This window comes from Siniperca chuatsi, linkage group LG21 (genome assembly GCF_020085105.1).
Source record: "Siniperca chuatsi isolate FFG_IHB_CAS linkage group LG21, ASM2008510v1, whole genome shotgun sequence".
Classification (NCBI taxonomy): domain Eukaryota; kingdom Metazoa; phylum Chordata; class Actinopteri; order Centrarchiformes; family Sinipercidae; genus Siniperca; species Siniperca chuatsi.
The window spans coordinates 21,265,142-21,287,881 of NC_058062.1; the positions used below are offsets into that span (position 1 = coordinate 21,265,142).

Genomic DNA, 22,740 nt, shown 5'->3' on the forward strand with positions numbered 1-22,740 from the left:
ACATTCATCAACACTGGTGTCAATTTAATTTGGGAGCAATACAGATTTCTCCACCTTTATGCACTGCATCTCTCTGTGTGCTGAGGCTACTGCTGACTTCACAGTAGTTGACACAGTTGATGTGCACCACCTAGTGGACAGTTGGTAGAACACACAGACTGATTAATGGCGTGAGGACACACTGGTTTGATGTCCTACTGTTGCTTGGAGTCTTTGACAGTGAAGTTGAGTAGAGTGTGTGTCAGCAGCCTCAGGTAAAATATATAAACGAACCCAACAAAGACTTGGCACTCTTGTAAGTTGCGCTAAAGCCTGAATGAAGACAATCAGGGTTGAAAAAAATCCCAGATGACTTCTAAAAGAGCAACATGAAAATAATTTTGTTTATAGACAAAACATTGAAATATAGGTTGGTTTGAACAGGCATCTTTGAACAAAATAATGAAGACAGATCTCACAAAAGCCACAGAAACAACCATGATACTTGAACTCAGTTGCAGATAGATGGTTTCTGAGCCATTAAACCAATAAACCTTGTTTATAGGCCTAGTTTTGTACGTGGGCCTCATGTTGCGACTTGCACCGGAGTCTTGGACCCCATTAATACCTGCTTGCAGGTCTAGTAAGTTTTATTTCACACAGGCTTGACCACTCCTCTGCTCCGAAGATACCAGATATATCTGGTACCAGATACCAGATATAAGTCAGATTTTTAGCAAATTCAGGACACTCCGGGTTGGCAATCAAGAAAAAAATATCAAACGGCAAATTACTACATTACTCCAATATTTATCCAAAATGTGAATTGACCATTTGCTCAACTTACTCCAGAACAGCAATTGTCCAATCATAGCTTAGCAACTACAACCAGGCATGGCAGGGCCATCGAGCTTTGGGTTTCTCAGAATTAATACTCATATTCCTCGAGGTACTGGCCGAGGAGGTGGAGTTGCAGCCATCTTTGACTCAAGCCTATTAATCAACCCTAAACCTAAACTAAATTCGAAGGGATTGTTCTTAGTCTTTCTCAGCCAACCTGGAAAACACGACAGCCAATTCTATTTGTTATAGTGTACCGCGCTCCTGGTCCTTATTCTGAGTTTTAATTTGAATTCTCAGAGTTTTTATCAAGTTTAGTCCTTAAAACAGATAAAGTGGTTATTGTAGGTGATTTCAATATTCATGTGGACGTTGAAAATAATAGCCATAGTACTGTGTTTATCTCATTATTAGATTCAATTGGCTTTTGTCAGAGTGTACATGAAGCCACTCACTGTTTTAACCACACCCTCGACCTTGTTCTGATATATGGCATTGAAACTGAACATTTAATAGTCTTTCCACAGAATCCTTCTTTATCGGACCATTATTTAATAACTTTTGAACTGCTATTACTGGACTACACACCATTAGGCAAAAATTCTTGCTCTAGATATCTATCTGATATTGCTGTTTTACCCTTAATTAGCACTTCTTTACTGGATATGATCAATCTGTCTTTATTAACAGGCTATGTAACACAATCCTTTAAGGTAGCTGTAATTAAACCACTTCTTAAAAAGCCCACTCTTGATCCTGGGGTTTTAGCCAACTATAGACCTATATCTAACCTTCCCTTTCTCTCTAAGATCCTTGTGAAAGCAGTCGCCAATCAGTTGTGTGCCTTTCTAATTAACAATAGTTTATTTGAGGATTTTCAGTCAGGGTTTAGAGTGCATCATAGCACAGAGACAGCACTGGTGAAAATTACAAATGACCTTTTAATTGCGTCAGACAATGGACTTGTCTCTGTACTTGTCTTGTTAGATCTTAGTGCTGCGTTCGACACCATTGACCATCACATCCTATTACAGAGACTGGAACATGTAATTGGCATTAAAGGAACCGCACTAAGCTGGTTTAAATCAGATCGATCTCAGTTTGTACATGTTAACTAAACTTCAGACATGCCTTAAGGACATAAAGACCTGGATGACCTGCAACTTTCTGATGTTAAACTTTGACAAAACTGAAGTTATTGAACTTGGTCCAAAACACCTCCGAGACAAATTATCTAAAGATGTAGTTACTCTAGATGGCATTGTCCTGGCCTCCAGCAGCACCGTAAGGAACCTCAGAGTTATCTTTGATCAGGATTTATCCTTTAACTCCCACATGAAACAAACTTCAAGGACTGCCTTTTTTCATATACGTAATATTGCAAAAATCAGGCACATCCTGTCTCAAAATGATGCCAAAAAATTAGTGCATGCATTTGTTACTTCTAGGCTGGACTACTGCAATTCCTTATTATCCGGCTGCCCGAATAAGTCCCTTAAGACTCTCCAGATGATCCAGAATGCTGCAGCACATGTACTGACAAAAATTAGGAAAAGAGATCATATTTCTCCAATATTAGCTTCTCTGCACTGGCTCCCTATAAAATCTAGAATATAATTTAAAATCCTTCTCCTCACCTACAAAGCTCTTAATGGTCTGGCACCATCATATCTTAAAGATCTCATAACACCATATTATCCGACTAGAACACTGCGTTCTCAGGTTGCAGGGTTACTTGTGGTTCCTAGAGTCTCCAAAAGTAGAATGGGAGCCAGAGCCTTCAGTTATCAAGCTCCTCTGCTGTAGAATCAGATCCCAGTTTGGGTTCTGGAGGCGGACACCATCTCCACATTTAAGAGTAGGCTAAAGACTTTCCTTTTGATAAAGCTTATAATTAGGGCTGGCTTGGGTGAGTCCTGAATCATCCCTTATTTATGCTGCTATAGGCCTAGACTGCCGGGAGACTTCACATGATGCACCTCTTTCCTCTCTCCTTCTCTCCCTCTCCATCTGTATGCATTTTTATCCCATTACTGCATGTTACTAACTCGACATCTTCTCTCTCCCGTATTTCTGTGCTTTCTCGTTTCTCTCCTCTCTCCTTCTGTCACTTTCAGCAGGTATTTCTGCCTCCGGAAGCTGCGGGGTCTGGGTCTGTGGTTGTGGGCCGCCTGTTGCCCCCGTGTTCCTGCTCGACAACTGCTACTACAGTTGTTGTTATTGGCTCTGTTACTAATACTGTCATTATTATTCCTATGACTGTCATTCCTATTATTATCAAATATATTAATATTAATATTACCACTACCATTACATTATTACTATTTTAAAATTCTAGGTGGTATTTGCATTGTGCTTTTTTGTGAAGCTCCAGGGAGTTCTTTGTCCAGATTACCCAGAGTGCTTCGAGAGACAGAAGAAGGAAGAGGAGGTGATGGATGGTGGGGAGGAAGAACAGAAAAAGCAGCAGATAGGCACTTTTGAAGATCACACTGCACTTCTTGAGGAGAATGAAGCAGGACGAGCTGGCTGACTCTCTGCAGAGCACTACGTTTTTGTACAGGTTTAACATGATAGAAGGGTAAAATAGTCGAAAAATTAGTAATGTTTAGATTTCCAAACTACTATAAATGTAGACTACATTTAACCTCCAGGGTTGGTCAAGGGTTTAAACAAATTTATATCATAAATAATGAGCACAATCTTGATGGATAATCTTGTACAGGTGTGGTTGTAAATGGTTGAGCACAGTGATTTGCATTAAAAGTAAAGAAAGCATCGCCATTTGCATATACAATCAAAACATCTATACCCACCACAGCTGAGCAGAGTTAGTTCATGTTGTTTTCATTTGCCCCAAAATGACTGTATTACTCATACAGTTTAATTTGTTGTTTTTCTGAGAATGAACTTTTGCTGTAATGTGCCAAAATAAGATCAAAATTAATCTGAAGGGGAGGTTCCAGTGTTTTTTTTTTGTTGAGGGAATTGGAGGGATCAGACAGATTGAAAGAACATTCAGTAAACCATCAAGACCAGAAACTATGATCAAATGTGAAGACATCTTCTAACCATTACCTGGCAGAGATCATCAACCAATCAGAATGGTGATGACAAAGGGAGAGGCTGGCATAGGGAAAACATTCTTAACACATAAATTCACCCTGGACTAGGCTGAAGACAAAGCCAACCACAACATTCAGTTCACATTTCCATTCACTTTCAGAGAGGTGAATCTGCTGGGAGGAAAAAAGTACAGCTTGGTGGAACTTATTCTTCTCTTCTCTCTCTTTACTGAGACCAAAGAAGCAGAAATTTGCAGATTTAACAAGTTCAAATTTGTGTTAATCTCTGATGGTCTGGATGAGTGTCGACTTCCTCTAGACTTCCACAACAATGAGATCCTGACTTATGTTACAAAACCAACCACAGTGGATGTGCTTTTGACAAACCTCATCACTGGGAAACTGCTTCCTTCTGCTCGCCTCTATGTGACCTCACCTGTAGCAGCCAATCAGATCCCTCTTGAGTATGTTGACATGGTGACAGAGGTGAGAGGGTTCACTGACCCACAGAAGGAGGAGTACTTAAGGAAGAGATTCAGAGAGGGGGAGCAGGCTAGCAGAATCATCTCCCACATCAAGACATCGCAAAGCCTCATGTACCACATCCCAGTCATCTGCTGAATCACTGCCTCAGTTCTGGAGGATATAATTGGATCACAAACAAGAGAAAAGCTGCCGAAGACTCTAACTGAGCTGTACAGTATATTCACTTCCTGGTGGTTCAGTCCAAAGTAGAGGATATCAAGTATTGTGGAGGAGCTGAGACAGATCCACTCTGGAACACCCAGAGCAGCAAGATCATCATGTCTCTGGGAAAACTGGCTTTTGTGCATTTGCAGAAAGGCATCTTGGTCTTCTATGAATCAGACCTGATAGGATGTGGCGTTGATATTAGGGCAGCCTCAGTCTACTCAGGGGTGTTCACACAGATCTTTAAAGAGGAGTGTGTGCTGTATCAGGAAAAGGTGTTCTGTTTTGTCCATCTGAGCTTTCAGGAGTTTCTGGCTGCTCTGTATGTGTTTGTGACATTCATCAACACTGGTGTCAACCTACTGTCAGAACCACAATCAAGATCCAGGTGGTCTCCGCTGTTAAGGGACAAATCTAAAGTAAATCCGCTCTACCAAAGTGCTGTGGACAAGACCACACAGTCCAAATGGACACCTGGACTTGTTTCTTTGCTTCCTGGGTTTTTCACTGGAGACAAATCAGACCCTTTACATGAACTGCTGACAACATCAGGAAGCAGTCAAATACATCAAGAAGAAGATCAGGAAGAGTCCATCTCCAGAGAGATACACAAATCTGTTCCACTGTCTGGATGAGCTGAATGATCATTTTCTAGTGGAGGAGATTCAACTGTACTTGAGTTCAGGAAGTCTCTCCCAGACAAACTCTCTCCTGCTCAGTGGTCAGCTCTGGCTGTCATCAGAAAAAGACTTGGAAGGGTTTGACTTGAAGAAACACTCTGCTTCAGAGGAAGGTCTCCTGAGGCTGCTGCAAGTGGTCAAAACTTCGAGAATATCCCTGTAGGTACACTGATAAATGGTCTGTCATAGTTTAAGGTTCTGTCACTTCCTGTTTTATTTTGTAGTGTGTTTCTTCCCTTGTGTGTTTTGTGGTTTTACTTGTCCTGTCTTTGTTTTCCCTCTAGTTTGGATTGTTGGCCCTTCCTTGATTGTTTGCACCTGTCTCGTTATTTCACCTCCCCTAGGGTATTTAGTCTGTGTCTCTGTCTTTGTTCAGTGTTGGGTTATTGTTGTTTTACATGGTGTTGTTCCTGCCTTGAGTTTTGTTTCTGTCTAGTGAGTGTTCCTGACCTTTGTGTGTGTTGCTGTTTGGTGCACCTTTTGTTGTACCTGGTTCCAGTGCCCAGTTCCCCGGCATTTTTACAGTGAGTTCTGTTTTGGATTCTTTGTCTCCCGTGGACCTTGATTGGATTCTGGATTTTTGTAATTTGCCTGCTCCCTAGTGAACTGTCTGCCACCTTGGACTCACTCCTCTGCTTCCACCATTGCCAGCTGGTAACCTATCTGCCTTTTGTCTGTTCATTACCTGTCTGCCTGTAAGCCACATCACCCCCATTAAACACGATAGCCATCCGGCTTCTTCACCTCATACCGCTTCCTGGTCATCTGCCTTTGGGTCCACATACCACTGCACAGCATATGACATGGCCAGACTTGTTAATAATTGTCAAAATTAGCCTCACATGGTAATCAAACCTTGATCTTCTGGATGAAAACCCTGTGTTTGACCCATTCATCCACCCCAACCTCCTTCCAACATGGACTTTGTAGCTCTTTGTATTATGTCACCTGACTTCCTAAAGCCTTTCAGACAGAAAGGCCATCGGTGCTAGCCAGCTGGGTGGTGCGCGATGTCAAATTGGGTCGCTCTGCGCTGTCGACTGGGTGGTGTGCGATGTCAAGATGGTTTCCCAGAGCCAGCACACCAGCTCTAGACAGCGATACTCACAACTCTCCTGCTACTATAACAAACATCACAACAAACTAGAAAGTAAGCTGAATGTCTGTGGGCATTTAACGTTACCTGACACAAATCATGGCTGGAATAGTGTTGTGTGGCTTGGTCCAAGCCACTTTATTTACTTCCCATTTACAGAGCCAGGGCTGTGTACGAACACAGGATTTTCTTTCAGCGCACACACACTGAATGGACAGCTAGCGGATCGTGAGGAGATATTCGCTGAATTTGACCAAAAGACATGTACTGGATTAGAATCGCATACACCACCTTTTTAAAGTCATTATCAACTAATATAGGATGGTGTAGTCCCTCATTCGTCCAGGAGTGTTCTATCGTAGAAAAGGTTTCAGTCGTAGTCATCTGGACACTGTTTTCAGAATCAAGACGTTTCGACTCCCATCCGGAAGTCATTCTCAATTGTGAAAAAATGGGACAGGAACTACAAATTTAAGATACTCTGTGTTACATAAGCCCTGCCCTCAGGAAGGAATCTGCCTGAGTATCTGTTAATAGCTAGTTTCACCTGAAACTGACCTAATAGTTTCCAAGATGGCCCAGTTATCAGTAATCAGGCCTATTGTTTTCTGGCTGCATCTACTTCATCACTGTTAAGTACCTGATTAGCATGTGATTGGCGTGACCAAGGTGATAAAACACTGTGATAGACTTTGGACAGATTGAATCTCAGACCACCATTTCTGTTCAAAGAGGGGTTCTCTTTTTTTCACAAAAATGGCTTCCTTGACACCCCGTTCAAACCAACTCTTCTCTCTACTTAGAATCTTCACCTCGCTGTCTTCAAATGTGTGGTTTGTAGCTTTTAGATGCAAATGTACGGCGCTCTGTAATCCTGAGTTAGCATGTCGTCTGTGCTGATAAAGTCTTTTGTGAAGTGGCTGTCTGGTCTCACCTATGTACCGTTCTTTGCAGTTTTCCTCACTGCACCGAATGGAGTAGACTACATTGGTCTGTTTTTGTGTGGGTAACTTGTCCTTAGGGTGAACGAGTTTCTGTCTTAAAGTGTTGCCTGGTTTAAAGAAAACAGGAACATCGTGCTGTCTAAAGATCCTTTGTTGTTTTTCAGACAGTCCAGATACATAAGGAATGGAGACACCGTTCCTTCTTGGTTCTGTTACACTTTTGTCCTGTTTTTTGGCTCTTTTAACTTTGATAGCCCAAGTAGGATAACCACAGGCTGAGAGTGCATTCTGGACATGCCTTTCCTCTGTCTTCTTACCCTCTGAGCCGGTGGGCACTTCTTTGGCTCTATGTTGTAATGTCCGGATTAGAACCAGCTTGTGCTGTAATGGATGGTGTGAGTCAAAGAGCAAGTATTGATCCGTATGTGTTGGTTTCCTTTACACGTCTATCTGCGATTAGACATCTGTCAACACAACCTACTTCCAATTCCGGGGACACTTCTACAGACAGATTCACGGCTGTGCTATGGGCTCTCCGGTCTCTCCCATCGTGGCCAACCTGTACATGGAACAGTTTGAGAAGAAGGCATTATCCTCATTCCCAGGCACACCACCAAGTCATTGGTACCGCTACGTGGATGACACCAAAATCAAGAAACAAGACTTGGAAGCTTTCTCAGAGCATTTCAATACTGTGGACCCCAACATCAAGTTCATGCGTGAGGACGCCAAAGAAAACTGCTTGGCCTTTCTTGATTGTTCTACATTCAGAGGAGAGGACGGAAAGCTCCAGATACAGTACATTTGCATCTAAAAGCTACAAACCACACATTTGAAGACAGCGAGGTGAAGATTCTAAGTAGAGAGAAGAGTTGGTTTGAACGGGGTGTCAAGGAAGCCATTTTTGTGAAAAAAAGAGAACCCCTCTTTGAACAGAAATGGTGGTCTGAGATTCAATCTGCCCAAAGTCTATCACAGTGTATTATCACCTTGGTCATGCCAATCACATGCTAATCAGGTACTTAACAGTGATGAAGTAGATGCAGCCAGAAAACAATAGGCCTGATTACTGATAACTGGGCCATCTTGGAAACTGTTAGGTCAGTTTCAGGTGAAACTAGCTATTAACAGATACTCAGGCAGATTCCTTCCTGAGGGCAGGGCTTATGATACACAGAGTATCTTAAATTTGTAGTTCCAGTCCCATTTTTTTTTCACAATTGAGAATGACTTCCGGATGGGAGCCGAAACGTCTTGATTCTGAAAACAGTGTCCAGATGACTACGACTGAAACCTTTTCTACGATCAAATAATATAGATATACAACAGCCTAGCTGCCAAGAGGTATAAACAAATCATGCTTACTAACTGATTATACTGATAAGTTGGAAAACATTTGTTTTAAAAGGAGGAAAAAAAGAGAAACAAAGTCAAAAACTTAAAGATTCTAAACTAAGGAAAAATCTGTTTAGGTGAAAATGGATATGATCTGTACTGATTTGCCTAAACCTAAACATTACAAATAGCCACATGGCATTATTCAATTTTATTTATATAGCGCCAATTCATAACAGACGTTATCTCATTGCGCTTTTCCTATAGAGCAGGTCTAGACCGTACTCTTTATAATATTAGAGACCCAACAAATTGTTGAGTCTGGATAAGTATGAAACACTAAATATGGCTTAACTTTTCTTCATATTTGACTGAATTCAAATAGCACATTTTTTGAAAGATCCTGCTAACAGACAATGACAACAAACACAACCCCTTTGGCAGAGTTAATTTTCAACTAATTAATCAACAAATGAATCATGATTTCTCCCCATCAGATGCCTGTGACCTCACACTGGACTCAAACACAGCAAACAGGAAGCTATCTGTCTGAGGAGCAACCTTAACCTGATCATGCAGAGAGATTTCACCACTGGAAGCAGGTTCTTTGTAAAGAGAGTCTGAGTAGCAGCTGTTATTGGGAGGTGGAATGGATGGGTTAATATCGGGGTGACATACAGAGGAATCAAAAGGAAAGGAGAGTGTGACGAATGTTGTCTTGGTGAGAACAAGTCCTGGGGTCTCTTCTGTTCTGGTAATGGTTACTCTGCCTGTCCCAATAAGAGAACAACAGACACATGGGCCAACCACTCCTTCTTTGACACTGGCAGAGTAGGAGTTCATTTGGACTGGCCTGCTGGCACTCCTTCTACAGAGTCTCCTCTGATGCACTGATCCACCTCCACACCTTACACTGCACATTCACTGAACCCCTCTATCCTGCTTTCAGGTTTAAGTTAAGAACTGAGTCTAGTTGAGGAGGGATAATCAACTCCAGTGTAAAGAAAGACCAACACTGCTTCTGAAACTGAGCACTCATGTGGTCACACACGCACACACACACACACACTGTTGAAAAGCAGTGCCAGCTCTGGCCTGTGTCTCCCTAGGTGAGATCAGAATGAGTTTCTATGAGTTATCTAATAATAATGCTATGCAGTCATACGTTTGCTCTCCTTGTGTTTCCCTGGTGTGTCATCAATGGACAATTATGAGTCAGACCTGTCCCCCAAGGAACCAATCCTCACAAGACAAACAGTGTTAGTCTTTTGTTCAAATATTTAAACAACTTATGTAAAAGCGAGACTATGCAACTTTGAAAGATGTATCAAATTCTTCCTCTTATAAATGAAAAGTGGATTCCATGAGCTATAAAGTACAGCCTTGGCCTTCAGTCAATTCAGTACATTCAGGAGTTTTGCTGCTACAGCCTTACTTACTAGCTTTTGGTGGCTAATGTTGGCTAACTTTAGATAGATATTTCTGTGTAACTGACATTAACAAGTCAGTTCGATGACTTTATGACTCTATTTGTGCTGCTGTTACGCTATGGTTTAGCATGTCACAGATGAACATTTGAATGGTTTTATCACAAAGGTAAAACGAGCAATATAGACACTGTATCTCACCAGGAGACATGTTTGTTGTTTCCTACTTGTTGTCCTATTCAACTTGCTCTCAGCAATGTGCAGTATGAGGAAAATAAATAAATTATGAACCTGAAAATGAGCATAATATGACCACTTTAAAGCCACTGAGGGACTGCATAGACAAGCTAATAGTTGACACGCTCGCCATAGCACTGCTTAGTAGTGTCTAGTGAAATAAGAGTCCAACTTCTGCATTTGATGGAATATTTATTGCTCACTGTTACTGGTTCAAAGAGTTACATGCAAGAATCCATAGCCATTGTCCATAAATCTCCATACAGCAAACATAAATCACCAATATAGCATTGTGGCAAGGCCTAACATAGCGGTCAAAAAACAATTTCTGTTCCTCCGTCTAGCAACTCCTGTCCCCTGAGTGAAAGTTCCTACCTATATTGTGACTCAAAACCACACAAGTGACACTTACTGAACTAACATGGTGTCTTACATTTAAGTGTAGAAGTGGATCTTACACTTATCATAACACTTTCTAAAAATATAGGTCAACTCACCACAGTAAGTAGACTCTATGTGTTGATTAACTGAACATCATACAAATGTAAAGCAAGCAAGTTATAGTTGTTCATCTAAGTGTTTTGTTACATTAATTTTCAGATTAAAATATCCCTGCTGGACCTTTATTATTTGTTAATCTTACTTAAGAATCTTACTGTTGTTCCCTATAATGTACATTTTTTATTAGATTTTTTCTTTAATGTTGACTAATTGTCACCCAAAAATGAACCAATATACAATTTATTTATATATAATATATATAAATAATATATACTGGCATATAAATAACACATGTGTGTCACACATATGTTATTATTTATTATAGTAAAATATCCACAAAGTATGACATTGATTTCATTATGCTTCAAGCTAAGTTGCAGTGAAAGTGAAAACCTTCATTTTCATGTTGCTTTAAACTTTACATTTTTTTTATTAACCTTTTACCTTAAAATAAAGCAGTATACAATATATTGTTCTGTATGATCTGGGTTATGAGCTCTGTGTTAATCCAAAGTATATATAATGTGTGAATTTTCCTCTGACCACTAGAGGGCATCATTTCACCAAACAGTATCACCTGTATTCATTGCGATGACAACTGAGGTTTTTAGACGGAGTGAGCACGCCCCCTTGTGGTTTGAAGTGACCGCAGCAACTCTGTGCACACAGTGTTAGAAACTGTTAATGAACATACTGTGATTTTTAAAAAAGCTTTCTGCACTGCTGATATCTGTTACACTTGCCACAGAAATATGTCTAAAATATAATTGCATGAACAAATCATGTACTTTTAAATTCAGACATGTTTTATTTATACAACAATTAATTTACAAAAAATATCTATAATGCATATCCTAAGTTTTTGCAGCATTGACATATCAGTGGGAGCACTTTAGCAGTATCAAGAGTATCAACATTTTTACATTCATTTCACCCAGAATCAAAACTGAAAGTGGTATTAAAGAGACAGTTTATCTATTGATTGGATGTTGAGTATTATCCAGATGCTGTAAAAGAGATTGACATCTATCTAGAAAACAAGCTTCTGAGCCAAACTTTCACACAAAAACCAGAGTAGAAGAGTGTTTGAATGAACAGTTTAAATCTGTTTAATATGGGGTGAGCAATGCTGCCATCTACTGGGTTTTACTGGCAGCAACATGTGCAGGTTGGCTGTTTAGATGTATTTATGTTCTAGGCATGTAGTGGGTTTGTCTTCTACTGCAAATCCATGGAAGTGTAGAGAGTGTGAAGATAGATATTACTGCTGATATGTTGATTTCAGGCAAACCAGGCTACAAGTCATTTTCAGTAAACACTCATTGATATAAAGATTCACAGTTTCCCCAGTACGACTAATAAAGCAATGACTCATAACTTTCTAAATGCCCAAATAATTTTCAGATTAAATTGCATAGATATTCATAGCTCTATATCAAGTATCATTACAAGACATGGACATTGCCTTCATTTAAAAAAAGGTAAACCACTGTTCATATGGTTTGTATCCTAGCTAATATTTCAGCTAACATATCAGAGTGACAGGATGTGACTGTACTTATTTTGAAAGGTAAGAAATAGTTAAATATCAGTATTCAACCCAGACAATGTGTTTCAGTAGGTTTCAAAATATGATTTCATTTTAAGACCCATAGATACATGAGGCATGGCTGGATAAACCTGCTACATGCAGGAGAAAGTAGATATCTTAAAATCTCAGCAGATAAAAGGAAAAATATACCACTAGGGGTAAGTGGGAAAATATTTTATAGTGTCTTGTAGTTATAGTGGCTATCCTACACAGCCAGGTTGGTCTACTAGTTAGATAATCCATCCAGTAATGGGAAGGTCATAGATTTGATCCCGGTGCATCTAGACAAAATGGTGGACTAATTGTTGAAGATCTTGTACTGGAAAGGTTGTAGGATCAATCTCTGCAACCACCGTTGTCCTATTATCAACAGCAAGTGGATGAAGCAGCAACCACCACAGCTGAAATCAGTGCCTCAAGGTGCAGTTCTGCTAGTGGCCACTAGATGTTTCTTTTATTGAAGTGAATGGGAAAACCTCAAACTTCTCTATAGAAATATTAAATAGGCAATTTTTTTCCACAATTTAATCTAAATTTCACTTATTTTGAGTGTCTTAGTGGTAATTTGTTGTCCTATTAATATTAAGGCTTAGGGTTTTCCCAAATTAGGATATTATGGCTCCATCAGCTGACAAGGAGGGCAGAGAGCTGTAATCCCAAACACCAAATTTTAAACTCTCCCTATAAATACATCTGTGATGGAATGTTTAAGTCTTTATGTGTTTATGTAGCTATGTCTTTATGTGTGTGCATTACCATGCATTACCATTCATTTTTAGAATATTTGTGTGTCCTGTCACTCCCCAGCCCTCTGGTTCTCATTCCTTGTGGGGTCTCCTCCTGGAAACATCTCTGGGTTCTCTGCCAGAGTAGCTCGCACTTTCTTCTTCTCCTTAAACCTCCCAGAGTGAGACACCTTGACGTGGCGCCCCTTGTTGGCTGTTTTATCCACGATCCTCTCCAGTCGGGCGTCCAGCTGAGAGTCGTGCACCATGTCCTCTGGGTGGGTGGCGGCTCCAGTGGCTGCTCCGGGCCCTTGCTGGCCAGTGGTGGTGTTGGAAACAACCTCCGCAGGGATTTCATACAGAACCTTGGGCTGGGATTTTTTTCTCCTCAGGAAAGTCAACTTCCACCAGCCTGGTGATGGCTCCGCCATGATGGATGAATGGTGGGATGGATGGAGGGCTGAGGAGAGGGAAACAAGGGATAAAAAGGTTAAAATAAAAAAAGGAGGAGGCTTGGTAAGAGAAAAAATAGAAGATTGTTAAAGTGTTTGGATTAAAAAAGATTAATCTGCAACACACAAACACTGCATGTATGCAATAAATGTAGGTGCACCTGCCTCTGTCTTTATGTGAGTATCTAAGTGTTTCTATGTATTTGGTATAGTGTGTGTGTGTGTGTGTGTGTGTGTCTGAGCACCTGTGTGTCTGAGCACCTATCTATCCACCCATGACACTCTTAATATTTCAGTGTAATTCAATAATCTCCATATGCTGTGAATGCGATGCACACATGCTCGGGTTACCGTGTGTGTGTGTCAGTGTATTTGTGTTAGATAGAAAGAGAAGCCCATAGGAGGTCAGGCTAATGGATATGTGAGTGTATGTATGTACATTATATATGTATGTATGTATGTGTGTGTGTTGGTGTTAGATCACATTTTACAGAGCTGATCTGTCTTGGCAGGTAAATCAGCTTCTGAGAGATTATCAGGCAATGAAAAAGACATTTTGTCATCTAATAATCTTGTCCAGAGGGATCACAGCGACAGTTACAACAGCAGAAGAATACGCTGCACTATATGGCCAAATGTATGTGGAGACCCGATATTGCAGCCATATGTGATAGTGTAACATATGATTGCTACACACCATGGGCATTAAAGTGCTACTATGACAGCCTCCACTCTTCTGGTTTCAGGCTTTCCACCAGATGTTGGAACCTGGCAGCAGGGAGTTGCTCCCATTCACCCTAGTGAGGTCCAACACTGTTGGGCGATAAGGCCTGGCTCACAGTCAGTGTTCCAGTTCATCCCAAAGGTGTTGGATGGGGTTGAGGTCAGTGTTCTGTGAAGGACAGTCAAGTTCTTCAACAGCAAACTGGGAAAACAATTTCTTTATGGCTTTGTGCACGAGGGCATTTTCATGTTGAAACAGGAAAGGGACAAAAACAAATTGTTGAGACAAAGTTGGAGGCACACTGTTCTCTAAAATTTGATGAATCACTTCCTCTACTACATATTTTTAAAGATGAGACAAATGGAGAAGCAAGTGGAATAAAATATATTATATATACTATTATTATATATACTATATATACAATGGCAACATGTAGCCATTGTGAAAATTTAAACAGTCATGAGTGGCTTTTCCTACTTTTGTCAACTTCAAGAGCGGCCTTCCTGTGTGCTTGCTGTAGATTTGCCCAAAGCGCCCACTACAGTGTCTTAGAGCCGCAACTCCAGCAAGGATGAGAATGTGAGCATGTGGACATGAATTGTTGCGGACAATGCGAGATGTTGCAGGGTTTTGACGTGGGGACCATGCTGAGCCATTATGATTTTGTCTGGTGAGAAATAGTTCCAGTATGTAAAACCATAACTTGTTATTTTTACACTTCAGTTTTTGTACGGATTAAACAAACGAGATATAACATGTTAATTGGTGAGTTTAGAGGTGCTGGTCCATGGAAGTGGCGCTCTATGTTGTTCTGTTGGTTGGTTCGTCTACCACTTTGGTCCAGACTGAAATATCACAGCTATTGGATGGATTGCCATGAAATTTGGTACAAGTATCCATGGTTCACATAGGATGAATTCTTGTGACTTTGGTGATCCTTTGACACTTCCTGTAGTGCCACCAGCAGGTCAACGCTTTCATTTGTTCTGTGAAATATCTCAACACCTATGAGATGGATAATGACATTCCCATCAGCCTCAATTCCACTTTGTGTTTTGTGCTAATTAGAAAATATTTGCTAACATGCTAAACTAAGCTTGTGAACGTGGTAAACATTATACCTGCTAGACATCTGCATATTAATATTGTAACTGTGAGCATTTTAGCATGCTGATGTTAGCATTTAGGTCAAAGCACCACTAAATGCAGTCTCATAGAGCCATTAGCATGGCTGCAGACTCTTTGTCTTGTTTAACTTTGGACAGAACAATGCTAGTTTCCCCTTGCTTCCGGTCTTTATGGTAAGCTAAGCTGATTACCTGCTGGCTCTAGCTTCATGTTTAGTATATAGATATGAGAGTGGTCCTGTCATCTAAGTCTCGGCAGGAAACCAAATTAGCATATTTCCCAAAATGTCGAACTATTCCTTTAATTGGAACAAATTCGTCAAGTCCAAACCATGAAAAACAACCACAGACCAAAACTACCCAAAAGTATGCAGAGGTATGCACTTACTTTATAGTATACCATACCATATAGTGTCTAAGTTGTATGTTTGCTACTAGGATATTAACATTATAAGTAACAAACAACAAGGAAATTCAGTGTCAAAATTGTGTAAATGATCCACCAATACTAAGATCTGACCTCTTGATCTTGTGAGATCAACTTGCACTTTGGTTAACTGTTCCATTATTTGGGCTTTAAAAAGATCAGCTTCAGTTAACTGTCCCAGCTGGCATGCAAACTGGCTGCAGGTCAGCTCCTGATTGCCTTCTGGCCCCGGGGCAAGTTTTTATAGCAGCTGAGCAAACAGAAACTAAAGCACATTGTTTTATTGTGTCTTTTCTCTCTCTCTCTCTCTCTCTCTCTCTCTCGCTCTCTCTGTTTCTCTATTTCATGAAGACGTGATACGCCCAGCTAACTGATTGTTGTTTGGCTCCCTTTGTCCCTTTTGATGTAGATTCTATATAACTTTGAAGTGATGCCGAGTATCGACTTCCTAGCCGCTCTGTGTTTGACTGCCTTTCAGTGGGAGGAATGTGGGGGAGCAGCCATTTTGTTGCTTGTGGTGAAGAAAACAATCCAACAATCCAACTGAAAAGAACATTTTGAAAACAGCATTTTAAGATCAGTGTTCCTTTTGTGGTGCTATGTAAGCATAGGGCACCTGCAGAGTAAGAAAAAACTGTTGAGATGGCTGCATGTCTTTGTTGTGACTGTGAATAGAAGTCTTTCATGATTAGTCAACATTACTAACATTTTATCATTACATTAGTCTTTAGCATGTCCAAAGTTAGACAGTCTGACAATTTTCAGGAACAACTTAAGGTGACTGTGCAGCAGGGCACACATAACTGTGTGAATTTTTGTACAGACATTCATGGATCCTACTGATGTTGGTGATCACCTTACTCTTCCTCTAGCACCACCACAAAGTTATTTATTTAAAAAAGGAAGTGACACAGGAAATGAGAGAGAGAGAGAGAGAGAGAGAGAGAGAGAGATAGAGAGAGAGATTGATTCAGTAAAACATCAAAACATCAAACATTTGTACATCATAGGATTTTCCCAGTAAAGAGCCTGAATGCTTACATAAGGAAATACAAAAGATTTAATGAACTGGATGCAGCTTGAATCACTATAGTATTGTATAAATGCTAAATATTCTGATGTGAAATTTGGTGGATTATAGCTGTAATCCAGTAGAATATATGTTGGTGGTGCCTTAAAACAAATAATCAATACATTTCAATGTATGTGTGTGTGTGTGTGAATGAGGGGCAGGAGTGTTAAAAGGTTATGTCTGGCAGGTAGGAGAATACTGGACCAAACAACCAGCAGTGTGAATTCTTCACTGACTTGAAGGTGAATGTGTGTTTGCTTTTATTCAGTGACGAAACATTGACCACTTTCTCCTGTCTTCTCCCTACATGCAAAGGTCAGATTTTACAATTAGCCACTTCTGAACCTGGTTGGGATTCAGTGCCCTGCTTGAGGGTACCAGGACTCTAACCTGTGGACTTTTGGGTACAGGAAACTCCCTCCTGCCACCTGGATAGCCTACTGGCCATAATTTTTTTTTTTTTTACATATGCATTTATAACACTGATAAAATGAAATGTTTTGCCTTTAGAGAAATGCGGTCATGTTAAGTATCAAGACAAAACCTCAAAAGTTCTGTTAATGTACCCCGGAGGATACAATATTCCAGCATTAAGAAAGCATCGGACAGTATAAAACAGGTGTTCAGGAAGCGTACTGCTGTAGACTCAGACTTGTTTTACCAGCACTCAGAGCTGTACACAATACACAATAACTGTTGTTGCATAAGTAAAGACTTTGTCACACCAGTAGTGGCACAGTTAAATTCATCTGCAGGAAATATTTGATTCTAGAAGCCTGGTGACGCAGGGACTACTTGCAGGGTAAGTTGGTGAACTACTGTAGCTGTCAGTTAGCAAGCTTGTTAGCTCTGTCACTTACTGGTCAATAAGTTAACAGTTTATTCAAAAAAAGTTATTTGTACCATCAACTCCTGTCTCATAACTGCCTGCAACCCACGTCTCTATGTCTCTGTTGTGGAGCATTTTATACTCTGACAAAGGAGGTTAAATAAAAGTGGATGGTGCAACACAGCTAATAAGTTACTATAGCTTCCTCCATTTCAGACTTTCTGGCCCTCCATTCCCTCAAAGGACAGCAATGTCAAGAAAGTGTGCTATTGGTCAACAAAGCAAATTTGTGGGTCAAAGTTCACCAAAGTTGACCTTGATGCAAAAAATGTATGCAAATGTACTTGCCGGTTCGAGTGAACCCTGCTAATCTTGGCGATTCCATTAGAATGAACTGATTTAGCTGTGAAATTTAGCCGTTTTAAATGCTATTGTTACTGGACCTTTAGATGGAAGAAACTTGAAGCCTAAAATGATGATTAGGTAAAACTATAGCCACTACACGACTGTTGTAGATAGCTGTATTGATTAAAACTGGACTGTATATGTTCCTTCACTTGCACATAAAATGACTGAAAATCATGGCTGAAACGCATTGTGTGATGGCAGCCTGTTAGGTCCTTACCAGTGTGGCTCTGCCATGGAAAATTTGTTCTGAGGGAGAAAGAATGCCCAAATGGAAAAGGCTCTTCCAAATGGAAAAGGTTCTTCCTCTGGAAATGTGGCCAGTAAATTACATGGCAACCTGCTCATTAGGTGTTAATATTTTTGTATATCAGGTGATATACAGTATGTCCTGATGATGGTGCAAGAGGTCATGATATCACCAAATACCCATCTGAAGACTATCAATATCCAAACCATGTTACCAGACAAGGACCTTGAAATCCTAGGGATACTGAGCTGTAATACACACAGCAAATGTAATTGAAATTTTGACCAGTAGTCTGTAGAGACTGATTAACCATCAAAACAAATTTCCTGTCGCAAGTGGACCAAAAGCCATGAAACCAATGAAAAATATGTTGTAAAAAAGTGTGGAGTTTATGCGTTGGCTAGTTAGTGTTACAATTGAAGGCAGATTGAGAAAATATCAGGAGCTCAGGAAATAATTTCTTGATGATTCATAAAAAGCCCATCAAATAAAAAATGAGGGGCCTGGTAATTAGTACCATTTTTCATATTCTGCATTTCATCTATTTCTATTTCATCATCCGTCCCCTCAGGGAAGCCAGAGATGATGGTGATTCTTTGAACTGTGATCTGGGAGAGAAAATGGATTGCCTCTTTAAAGTCTCATATGCCACAAATATCTACTCAAATCAGGGATTGTAAATATAAAATTAAGCACAATTGTTGATTATGTAACTGTATGGCCACACTTACTGCCTCAAATGTATTCAGGAACTGATTTTGTGTTTTGGGAAAAAAAAAACTCCACAACAGCTTTCGAGGCAATGACAGTGTTCAGTGAATGAATCATTTGATATGTCGGCAAAGGAGAGGACTTACAGTATCAGTCCTCAATTGTACAGCCAACTTGATATGACCCCCATCCCAAAAACATACCTACTGAGTCTACACACACACCACACCAATGATTGGAACTAAAATTGTGTGGCAGATATATGTTTCTAACCAAACCGTCGACTTGTATTTTGTCCATGTAGATTAATGTAGTGGTGGAAGAAGTATTCTGTTCCTTAGGTCAAAGTACAAATGTACAAAAGTACAACAATGTAAAAATACTAATTTACAAGATGCATTCAAAATCCAACTTAAGTAAAAGTACAAGCAGCAATATACTTTTAAATTATTAATACTGATGCATCAATGTGTAAGCAGCATTTTACTGTTTTAGCTGGTCAAGGTGGAGCTAGTTTTAACTACTTTATATACAGTTAGCTTAGCTTTAGCTTTATATACAGTTCAGTCCAGTGGTTCAACTAGGGGCTGGGCCCCTCCAAAGGGTCACCAGATCAATCTGAGGGGTTGTGAGATGATTAGTGGGAGAGGAAAGAAGAAAAAACAAAGTTCTGATACACAAATTCATATAAATATTTTGGATTTTGCTCTAATCTTTGCTTTTTTTTAAAATATTGGATAATTCTACCTCATTCATTTGTGAACTAAATGAAAACATCAAAGAAGTTTAGAGAGGCAATGTCACTTTGGTGGACCTGCTACACAACAACAACTCACAGACATTCAAATCTAAATCTCAGTCTGAAAAGAAACTAGTATCTATAGCTGTCAAATAAATGTAGCAGTAAAGTAGCAATGGAAATACTCAAGTACAATTAAAGGTGGGGTATGTGAAATCCAATATCATGACAAATACCATGATATAGAGCGAACAACGACACAGCAAGTAATTTAACTAACATTAGCTAGGTTGTGGTTTAGCTTAGCTAGGTTGTGGGTTAGCTAACTGTCGCTACAGTTGCTGCTGCGAAGCTAACAGCCGGAGAGGACGAGACGTTTCCCAGAGACAGCACAGCAGCTCCAGACAGCGACGCTCACAACTCTCCTGCTGCTATAGCTAACGTCACAACAACAACATATCTTGGCAAACTAGAAAGTAAGCTGAATGTCCGTGGGCAAGTCATTTAATGTTACCTGACACAAATCATGGCTGGAATAGTGTTATGTGGCTCGGCTCGACAAAAAGACGTGTATTGGATTAGAATTGCATACCCTACCTTTAACTCAAATTTTATTTCAGAACAACACTTGAGTAAATGTACTTAATTTAAATGTAAATGTAACTTAGTTACTTAGTTAATTTACAATGCTATAGACTCACTTGTTTGAAACGGATGTTGTCTCTTTCCAGCTGTGGTTGACTTCAGCAGGTTTCAGGATCTATTTCCAGCCTCTCCAGTCCAAAGCTTGTTTAACTCCTGAATTTAGCCTTCTAGCAACAAAACTGCTTGGTGAAACTGCATTCAACTTTCACTGTCCTGTTGACCTCTGTTATTCTTCTATCAGAGACGGGAAATGTGTTTATGTTAAAGTAGCACTTGGAAAGGTCTGTGCTTACATGGGGTCAGTTAATAATAAGCTGTCTCAGCAAAGTGGAAAACTAAAACTTAAGTCTCACCTGACAGTTTTTAATCCCTGTTTCTTCACAGAGGAGAGTCCATAATCCATTGTCTTCTTCCACAACTACACTAAAGTGGAAGTGAAGTTGCATCTGGCATTTTTAGAGTGCAGTAAGGTGAGTATGTTTGAAAGAGAATCAGGTTACTAGAAGTAGTAAAATGCTTGGTATCGTCTACCTTATTGCATGATTGAGAATTGAGAGCTAAGATGAGTTGTTGGTAATCCACAGCACGGTTACTGTCCCTCTGGTTTGCCATTTATTTTTGTCCAGTACATCCTTACATCTCCATATTTCCTCCTTCTTTCCTGTTCACATTCACTCCTCTCTCTGTCTTCTCCGAGGTGCTGAGTTACAGGTACTGTGGTTGGCCCTTCCCACTGACACATACAAACACACACATACAAACCGTACTATACTTGTGAGGACTTTGGCTGAACTCACAATACTGACTCCAATTAATTCCCTAACGCTAAACTACTGTAACCTCCACCTTAACCCCTAACTCCATCCCTGACTTAATCTAATATAAACCTGGCTGTTCACAGTGTTGCTGAAGGTTGTATATGAAACTTTGACAGTTGCTACAGTACGTCATCAAACCCACCCTGAACAAATAATGATCCAAACCTATTAATAATTTTCATTCAGCATGTTAAAAGGCACTCTGATAACTTGATTATTGTCAAAATGAGGCATTTTGATTATTTCAACAGTCATGTCAACACATTAACCAGGTTATCTTACTCATTAATGTTAATAACCTTGAAGGCAGAGAAAGCACAACTCAAGCATAACAGGGCATGTTTGCACCTTAGTTAGATTTCTTACTGTGTGGCTAGAAAAGGCACAGTTTTTTGAGGGAACTTCTGTATTCTACAATAGATCTTAAATTCTAATGAAATGTTGCACTCACATTTGTAAAGTACTGTAGCTAGTAGCTGGTTGCTACGGTGTTCAGGGTGGTTTGTAGAGGTGCCAATAGACAGTTGCTAAGGTGCTCAAGATGGTTGTTAGACCAAAAACAGAAATAGACTGAAAACAGCCCTGAGTTAAAACAATACAGGGGGCTGCGCTGGTGGAGGCATGTTGCTTCAGGTACCGGTGAGACAATGTAATCTTGTCCAGGAAGTCTAGTAGAAGTAACAGATTAATGAATTTAAAGGCTTATCAAATGCCAAAACACTGCACAATGGTTTGTAGTACTCACAGACAAGAATTTACAACTCTGGAAAGTTATCACAGCAGCAATTATTTTATCTTTTGTCATGACGATTGACAGTGAACAATAGAAATTGTTAATGAAGTGCAACTTATTCCAACAAGGCAGTGCATGTATAACCCTAAATTTTGCGTTTTAGTAGCCATTTATCTTTATATATTTCTACCTATGCTACACTATCTGGTTAGATGCTAAACCACATTTTGTTGTACTGGTACTTACTGTGTGCACTGACAATAAAGTTTAATCTAAATACAGCGTTTCATGTACAAAGTAATCCACCAGGAATGTGACTGGCCAACGCAGAACTGCGTTTCTTTTAACCCCGAAGTAGTTGTTTTTAACCAAAACCATGATCTCTCCCTCACCGTAACCAAGTATTTTTAGTGCAACTTTAGTTGCCTCTAACTTTTTCTGTATAACCGAATACACAGAGGAGTTGTTGTCATTAACCTGGATTTATAATTGATTTATGATGGATTGTAAAATAAGGGTTCTATCACCACAGCGCAGCAGCTTCGGAATGACTGCTGGTTAACATGTAGTGTTTATGGGTTGCGATTAAATAACTATTTCATCAGAATCAGAATCAGAAATACTTTATTGATCCCCGTAGGGAAACTCTTTGTTACAGTAGCTCGTCTTTACGTCAGTGCACACAGGAGAAAGTACTA

At 39.9% G+C, this 22,740-nt stretch overlaps 1 protein-coding gene across 7 annotated transcripts; it reads right to left on the minus strand.

Annotated features, from left to right (window-relative positions):
- Positions 1-10,468: 10,468 nt before the first annotated feature.
- Positions 10,469-21,375, minus strand: prr15la (proline rich 15 like a). 7 transcript variants are annotated; one of them, XM_044182119.1, is made up of 4 exons: positions 20,845-21,374; positions 20,548-20,722; positions 14,260-14,454; positions 10,469-13,570 (listed from the first exon to the last, which is right to left on the minus strand). In XM_044182119.1, the coding sequence occupies exon 4, from the start codon at positions 13,539-13,541 to the stop codon at positions 13,182-13,184; it is 360 nt and encodes a 119-aa protein (XP_044038054.1). In that variant the 5' UTR covers positions 13,542-13,570; positions 14,260-14,454; positions 20,548-20,722; positions 20,845-21,374; the 3' UTR covers positions 10,469-13,181. The 7 variants fall into 7 exon arrangements, with proteins under 7 accessions (XP_044038054.1, XP_044038056.1, XP_044038055.1 ...); XM_044182121.1 differs by lacking the exon at positions 20,548-20,722 and having other exon boundaries at positions 21,023-21,374; XM_044182120.1 differs by lacking the exon at positions 20,548-20,722.
- Positions 21,376-22,740: the final 1,365 nt, after the last annotated feature.

Bases quoted from the DNA above. Each gene is read 5' to 3' on its own strand.
- prr15la (XM_044182122.1), bottom strand. From the start codon at position 13,541: ATGGCGGAGCCATCACCAGGCTGGTGGAAGTTGACTTTCCTGAGGAGA.